This window comes from Erpetoichthys calabaricus, chromosome 11, assembly GCF_900747795.2.
Source record: "Erpetoichthys calabaricus chromosome 11, fErpCal1.3, whole genome shotgun sequence".
NCBI lineage: Eukaryota > Metazoa > Chordata > Cladistia > Polypteriformes > Polypteridae > Erpetoichthys > Erpetoichthys calabaricus.
In genome coordinates, this window is record NC_041404.2 from 12593113 (window position 1) to 12601778 (window position 8666).

Sequence of the window (8666 nt, forward strand, 5' to 3'; positions counted from 1 at the left end):
CCCATCATATGCTGTGTGGTTGGCCAGCGCTGTTAGTACCAGGTAGTGTTCTGGTGAGCATTGCAATGAGCAAAACAGGTGACCTTAGTTACTTTAAATAAGGCATTATAGTTTACCTTATCCATGTCAGTTTTAGCACCTCCCAACCACTAGTGATTGCCTGCTTTCAAAAATAGCCATTTCAAGGATTTACCAAGAATGGTGCGATAAGCAATCTGCAGCTTGCGACAGAGAAGGGTCAAAGGAGAATGGCGACAATCATGTAAATGATGAGATAGATGTGAGTTTGGATATGATTTGCCAGACTCTAACCTGATTGCTTATGTCAGGTGCCTTGAAAAACAACACAACAAAGACTGGTTTTACAAATAATTAATTGGTACTCAACTGAGAAGTTTCACTTCACCAAAGAAGCCTTAACATACAGAGTGTTTACATGTGCCTTAATAACCCAGATATTCACACAATCCTGGTCTCTAAAATGCCACATAAACCCTTATTCTGTTTAGAAAACCTGGTTAATAGAGGTAGATTTCTCCACAAATAACCCAGGATTCTGTAGCCTGCACATGTCCATTGCACTCTGTCAGCCTACTTAGCTTCACACATGCTTTTAGCAACCACAGGTAGAAGCATCCACTAAGACCAATTTCCTGAGGCCAATACTCGGGCAATTAAATTATTCCTTCTCTTGGTTGAAATAATCGGTCTCCATATTTCAAAAATCACTAAATTTATGTTGATGAACTGAACATACAGTGCTAAATTCAGTAGCAACATCTCAAGAGCTGTAATGCATTAAAAGCAATATGCATTATATAGCCCAATTACTTTTTTTATAGTAAAGAGAAACCCAGCGCAATACTTATTTTATTGAAGTAAAAAAAAATACCTGCATTAATACTATCACAGCAGCACTGGGTTTAAGGCAAGAAGCACAAGTACAGGGTCAGTTGCAGGAGTCAATCGCATAGCCAGGGAGAAAAGAGAATGCTAGGTGCAATCTGGCAACAGAAAAACATTAGTAACGTGTCAGTTTAGCTTTCATCCAACTATAGGTATGTTGGAACAGCGCGATCAGGTTATGCAGTAGCCGATGTCCATTCTGTAAATCACCAGGGGCTGAGATTTGAGATGTAAAACAGAATGGATGTTACTTACTTCACAGCACATGAAGAACTACATTTACTTATAAGACACAAGATTATCATCACAGGCTTCATGCTTGTTTTCAGATTCACAGTGGTCAATGATGACATTCAACTGCTTGTTTTAATGACATCCGAATGTTCTGACAAAGGAGAACTCCAGAAGACTCCTTGTGCATGTAAACACAGATTTTTAAGAAACCAGGCTTCTGCCTTAACCAGGTTACAGCCTTTATCTTGTTTAGGTGTGTCCGAGTAAATGCACTCAGTGAAAAAAATATGGAAAAAAAAAAATTAGAGAGAGATAGAGATGGAAAATAAAGCCATCAGCAGCAGTATGTAACAGCTTAAACTTGAATTAACTGGACCTGTTCATTATGTGTTATTTTCAGTACATACTGATGCAAACATAAACCTAAAATCTGACAACGTGACTGGTAGATAAACCCGATTTAAAAAGACAGCTATAAAGAATTATATGCATGAAATGTGTTAAAAGAAACCATCCGGAATAATGGCAGCATTTACTATTTCATGTTGTAGTGATATACTGTAGTAATGTTGATTTTAATTGGGAGCATAGGCGTAAGCAATATTTATTATTTTTTTTAATGGCCAAACAAAATGTCAGTGAATGCAGTTGTTGCGTGCAAATGATAAATCAGGAATCTTATCATGATTATATAATCTGTTTATGGTATATAAACCTACATGTATCCAATTGACAAACTGAAAAGAAATTCTTGGCAATTTACAGACAACCTTAGTAAAAATGTTTTTTTTTTTTTTTTTTTTAATAATGGATCAGTCCGATTGACTCTGAGGCTTACAAAAAAATGTATTTAATTAGGGTAGGGGGACAAATATGAAACTACAATGCAATATAATATTTAATTATTGTAAAGGGTGAGCTTAGTGCTAGCAGTCTACAGCAGTTGCAGTACAGCATATCTGGACGTTGTTTTTTTAAACAACATTGTGTTGTTTTTTCTCCTGTCTCATTATTTATCATGCCAGTTCATAAGTACGTCTATAGTATTCTACAAATGTCCGTTTTTCTACTTACTATCCTGACAACTCTTAACCCATCTAAATAAATGAAATGGCTTGCACAATGTAATTCTTACTACTAGTTCATTATAAAACTGATGATGAAATCTTCACCTCCAGCTCAACAGGTTAAAGTTTTTACTTAAATATTTGTATCTCCCACAGAGTAGTACAATAATGGCACTAAATTATAAACTACAGACAATGAATACAACACTACACACTGAACACAGCATGAGACGATACATAAAAACAACAGACGCCGTGTACAATCATGGAGTTGTCAGTGCAAGTAAGTGCCGAGTAGCCTTAGAGCACAAACAATGAAAACTGCTCCTAAATCTTGTGGTTTATGTGCTAATGACCCAATACCATTGGCCAGAGCAAAAATACGATTGTGAATGATGGCCGAAATCTCAACTATACTGTTCGCCTGGCCAAGCTGCGTTACATACAGTACAGTGGATTCACAAAATACTCAGACCCGTTTACTTTCTGCACACTTCATTTTGTTAAAGATTTGTTGCAATTTTAACATCAACATTAATTTATACTTAATCCATAATGACAAAGTAAAAACATAATTTCAGAAAAGTTTTCAAATTAATTAATAATCAGAAAGTGAAACCTATCATCTATTAATTAAGCACTACGTAGAAGCCCCCTGTAGTTGGAAGCAACTACAGATTAGACTCTTCGTGGGCAAGTCTCTACAAGCTGTGTGTATCTGGACTACGGGCACATCCTCCCAAGTTCCGTTAGACTGGATAGGAAGTATCTGTAAACCTTCACGTCTCTCCACAGTTGTTCTATGGTACTCAAGTCTGGGCCTTTGGCTGGACCATCCAAGGTTAGTCAGAGACTTGTCCCAAAAACACTCCAAGCATTGTCATTATGTAATCAATAAAGTTTGTAACTGCACTTTACCGGAGAACTTTTCTCAGCCCTCTGCACCTATACTATGTGAAGAGTGCTATACAAAAGTACACCGAAAAGTTGAATTGAACAGTCACCCCAGACTGAGGTTGTGTGCACGGTTTGGTAGTTTTTGTTTTGTTTTTTTAAAAGACCTCTCTATACTTAGCTTCATTCATCCTTCCATCATTTCTGACCAAACTCCCTATTCCTACTTCTGTCTCTGAGAAGCCCCCAGGAAATGATGGAGTTCTGCCAAAAGAGTCAAATGTTTGTTTCATCATATCAGAGAATCCTTTTTTCCCCTCATGCTCTAAGAGACCTTTAAATGCCATTTAGTTATTCTACCATAAATACCTGATTGAGGGAATGCTGCTGAGATGGTCATCTTTCTGACCGGTTTTCCAATCTAAGCAGAGGACTTCTGAAACTATTTTAGAATGACCACTGGGTTCGCGGTCACCTGCCTCACTAACACCCTTCTTGCCCTGTTACTCAATTTGGCAAGAGGTCAACTCGAGGAGAGTCTATTGGTTCCAAACTTTTTTCCATGTCCCAATTATCAAGGCCACTGTGCTCCTGGGAACACTCAAGCTTTAGAAGTGGTTTTATTCCCTTGCCCTGATGTATGCCTCACCACAGTCTGATTGTGGAGGTCTACAGATAGCTTCTTGGATTGTATTGCTTTTTTTTTTTTTTTTTTTTAACTTGACATGCAGTGTGAATTGTGGGTGCTTACACAGCCTTTCTAAATGATTTCCAATCAGTTCACTTTGCCACAGGTGTCTGCTAATCAAATTTTAGACAAGTTTCAAGGATAAATACAGCAACCAAGTTTAATCCATTTAAAACTAAATCTACCACGTAAAGCGTGCAGAAAGTAAAGGTGTCTGAATAATTTATTAATCTACTGTATATGACAAACTAAAGAGCTCTGTATGCCATTAACATACCAAGAGACCCTCACTACCCTCAACAATTCTTTTGCAGTCCTGAGCCGAGCAGACTCTAAACCAGGATATGGTGCACTGAGAATGGATACCACTAGGCACCTACAGAAGACGAAAGAGACAATCCACAGGCATTGGCAAGTCCTCTTCACTAAAGCCAAGGTTTGTTGTGCCCTCTTTATATCACGAATTGTTGTGACTCAAAGAAACGTTAAGCTGTTGACCTTCTCCATCCAATGAATACTGGAGTGGAGTCTACTGTACATCCTGCTTCCTGAAATATCCAACTTACTGTTTTTGCTCATATTAAGGGAGAGATTAACGCCCTGCCACCACTGTGTCATAAGGCATTTGTTCAGCTTTCCTCTGCTTTTTAACCATTAGTTACTGCCCTTAAAATGCAGACTAGACAATTGATTAAAAAAAGATGGGAGTTTCACTTTCTCCATCTGCTTCGACTGAACATTAACCTTTGTTACACTGGTATAATGTCAAAATAAACGCCATCTCTACAACATAGGCTGCTTCGATAAAGTTACGTGGACACCATTGGCTGGCAGATTTAAGGAACAAGCCCCATAAAAGGTAGGAATTTAGCACCATCATTGTGCAATGGAATTTGGCGTCAGCTTGCATTCAGCCCCAAGGAGGAGCATTCTTATTTCACATTACTGCACTTGTATGATAGGAAGGTGCTGCAGTACTTCAACACAGAGTTTGAGTATAGTTTTGGCTGTGTAGCTCTCTGCAGTTTGTTCTTTAATCACCTCTTCTATCGAGATGTAAAACAAAAATAGAACCTACTCACCCTGCCTTTTAATTAACCAATTTCTTAATATTTTGCAAAACAAATAAATTGAAAATGTAAAAATAACTGTCACAACTACCTTTCTTTCCTTTACGTTTTCAATCGCAAGAAAAAGGTCAAATCAGTTAAGACTAGCCATTCACATGTTCTTTATTAAAGCTGTGTCACTGGGCAGATGCCTATGGCAGCATTATGGGTATAATTCATAAACTCAAGATAGGGTACCAATCCCTCACAGCACACACTCATACAGGGTCATATTAGAGTAACCATTTACTTTAACATGCACATCTTAGGATGTAAGAGCAAAATTGGTGGGCCCAAATAACCCACGTTGGCACAAGGTGAATATACAGTACAAATTCCACACAGACAGCAACCAGACTAGGACACTCAAATCTATATATCAATCTAAGCCTTACTCTGTTACAATTTAGATGACCAAAGCAAAATTAATCTATAACAAAAAAAAAACTCCTTTGCAACATTTAAATCACTGTTTCTGGCATGACACAGATAACCTTGTTACTGGCATAATCTTTCATGTTTTTTTGAAAACACACCAGTCATGCTATAAACAACCTTCAAGCAGACAGGCGTTTTTAAAACAGAATGTGCGATACAACTGACAGCAGGAAAGAAAAACAACTCTCTCACCTGAAATGGGAAGATGTTTTCATTGCGGGCCATGTTCTCCTCTAGCCATGACTTCTGGGTGAAACCTGGGTTCGTCCGGGAATACTTCTGTGATGGTATGTGACTGTTGGGGAAGGTCTTCTTCAACGGGGATATGGAGTTAAGGGGTGCCATACCTCCATTGAGACCCCTACGATAATCCCGGCCCTGTGATCCTCCCCAGCCCCCATAACCACCCCCAGGACTCCAGGAGTTGGAGGAAGGAGTTGGGGAGGGGCTTTGGTAGCTGCCCCAGGGTGATGCCGGTTTACTGAGATTATTGGCCAAATGTGGCAGCTGGCTAAAAGCAGCATTCCTATGTGGAAATGGTGGTGGATGGGGACTTGCTGGAGACCTCCTGTGCTGTTGATGCTGATTGTGAGGATGCTGAAAATGTGGGTGGGGTGGATGGTGCTGAGAAATGGGTGCAATCTGAGGTGAGAAACTGCCCCCAAAGCCAGGACCAACATGGTGTGAGAAATTCTGAAAGAGCAATGGGGCATTACTGCCAGAAGCTGCTGGGTTGAAAAAGCTAACATCTTCATTAATGATTGTAGAGGGGGTGGGCTGTATGGCAGCAGACCAGTTATTAAAACCTGTCAGGGATGATGTAGAAGTAGTGCTGGATTGAGCAGCGGTTCCAAGCCCGGATGGCTCCTGGTAATCAAACCCAGTTAATACTGGGGACTCAATTCGCAATTTCTCCTTGCCATTTCCACTCTCGGGAGTACCACTGTCTCCTTTGCTCTCTTCTGGTCGTGACTTGTCATGCTCCGAGATGATACCAGTTTCCTGATGATTAGGAGAGAGCTGTTGTTTTTCTTGTGTTTCTTGTATTTCCTGTTGCTGCTGTTGGGCTTTGGATTTTTCAGACCCAATGATTTCATCCTGCATGTTGCTGTGGGCAGCTGCTGCAGGAAAAAGCCAAGCTGATCCAGCGCTGCTGCCATTAGCAGCTGTGTTATTATTTATAAAAGCAGCAGGACTTGGAGATGTATTTTGATGGTGATGCTGAGGCTGCAGATGTGGATGAAATCTTACTGGAAAAGCTGATTTATTACCAGTGTTATTCTGCACTAAGACTCCAAACCCGTAATCCCCCATTTATTATATTTTCCAGTATGACTTTCCCCAACAGTATTTGTTGTCAGATGTCCTAAAAAACAAAAATTATAGATCAAAATAAAACATATCAATTTCATACCTAAAATGAATGCACAATTTAATTATCAGCAAAATAAGTGTATTTTATTTGATCTACATAAACCAGCAACCACTTAAATGAGATAAAGATTTGCATGCAACATTTTTAATTGCATTTCAGAGCAGCGCAATACCAACCCTATCATGCTCATCATTGGTGATCTACATTTGCTCTGCGTTTCTATCCGCCTCCTCATGTATGTAATTTCGTCTATAATTTTGCACACACACACACGATATCGGAGCAAAGCTGCACAGGCCATCACATGTAAATGCTGCAATATCGTGGTGGCGTTGTGTGAAATAAAAAAGGGGAAAAGGGATCCGCAAACAACATATGAAAAGGGAGAATCGATCACCTCGTTCAAATGGAAGAAAAACAAGGAGTGAGGGACGAAATCGGGTTTGGACGTAGCAGAAGTGTAAGGCGTGATGTGAATACAATCTGCTGCGGTGCACATCTGTATCGTCACGCACACGCACATAATAAGGCTCACCGGCCTTGTGACGTGGGCAGAAACGCAGAGGCTCATGTCCTCGGTGCCCCAATACATTCTCCACGAAACAAAAAAGGTTGGCGATTCCATCTCGACAATTAGATTTACAAATAAATGTAACCGTACCTTTTCGTCCGTTCCTCTCGGATCCTTAACCTGCCAAAACCATTTAAAAACAGGGAAATTCTGATGACGTCTTCTGTTTGTTCGGGATTTGGGCCAGTTTTCCTTTTCGGCGATAAATAGCTGTTGAAACGAATGTTAACGTTTGTTAAAAGACTCTTTACCACTGAAAACACAGTCCAGGCCGATCTACTCCTTTTTCAAAATCGTAAGAGCCCCAGCAAAATCCTTCAAATTATTAAAGAAAACTGAAGTGCTTCAACGGATAAACAACGTTCTTTATTGTATCCTAAATAAAATGTTAAAAAAATAATAGCAATAATAAAAATAAATGTTCTCTATTTACTCGATTTTTCTTGTGCTGACCTGAATGACACAGCCGTACGAGATAGTATATTTTAACTATTTTTACAGATAAAATTACGTCATCGGTCGGTTCTCGGATTCCCCGAATTGTAGTGTTACGTAAAGGAAATATGACTATACAAATATCAGATGTACGTTTCGACAGTTTTCATCTTTGTTAATATATCCTTTTCGCGTCCGTATTTAGTTATTCTTTTATTTTAATTTTCTTTTGCCGGCGCTACGTCGCCGCCGTCCTTCTCCTCAGAACCGACCGAGGCTAAATGACAGTCAGGCGAGCCGCGAGACACTTCCGGCTAGAGCCTGTCCCCCTTTGAAACCCCGCCCATCACGGGTATTTAAACCTATCTAGCGCTGCCTACTCTGCAGCTATTGCTTAATATGTGTTATCATTGGCTAACTGCTTTTAAGGCGACGCCCCATAAGGTCAAAAAAGGAAGTCCTGGCTAATGCTCAATGTTGCTTTGAGCGGGTTCGGCCCAGTGAGGTCGCAGAGTACTATATGCAGCTTGTAGAGGTGGAGTTAAAGGAACTTGAGTCCCCACTCGAACATTAGCAACATTTCGACGAGAACAGGCCATTCAGGGCAGCAAAGCTCGGCGACCCTATCCAAGTCTTCTTCCAAAATAATATAAAGTCAAGTTTTAAGGGTCCCTAAAGCCCAGCTCTCTGCTACACTACTTGTTAATGTATTCTATGGGATTGTGGTTCTCTGCGTAAAATAAAACTTGCAACATTTGTGCAAGGAGCTTTGTTGAATCCTGGGGGACTCAGTAAAACCTGCTGGAAATGTTCGAGTCCATAAATTTGGAGTTGTTTGGACATGGTGGAGAAATATTGTATTCACCAGTCGAGGAGTGACATTTGAAAATGTCTTTATCACACTCTATTGATTTGTTTTTCTTTTAAGCATGGTTCAGTTTTCACATAA

The 8666-nt window shown here is 39.8% G+C and overlaps 1 protein-coding gene across 1 annotated transcript in view; it reads right to left on the reverse strand.

The window, feature by feature from the left end:
- cpeb4b (cytoplasmic polyadenylation element binding protein 4b) overlaps window positions 1–8013 on the reverse strand; it is a 97523-nt gene extending 89510 nt beyond the window's left edge. The window contains exons 1-2 of the mRNA XM_028812687.2: window positions 7373–8013; window positions 5529–6702 (exon numbers count right to left, since the gene is read on the reverse strand). Coding sequence (XP_028668520.1) covers window positions 5529–6650 — 1122 coding nt within the window. The 5' untranslated portion in view covers window positions 6651–6702; window positions 7373–8013. The remainder of the gene's footprint in view (window positions 1–5528; window positions 6703–7372) is intronic.
- Window positions 8014–8666: the final 653 nt, after the last annotated feature.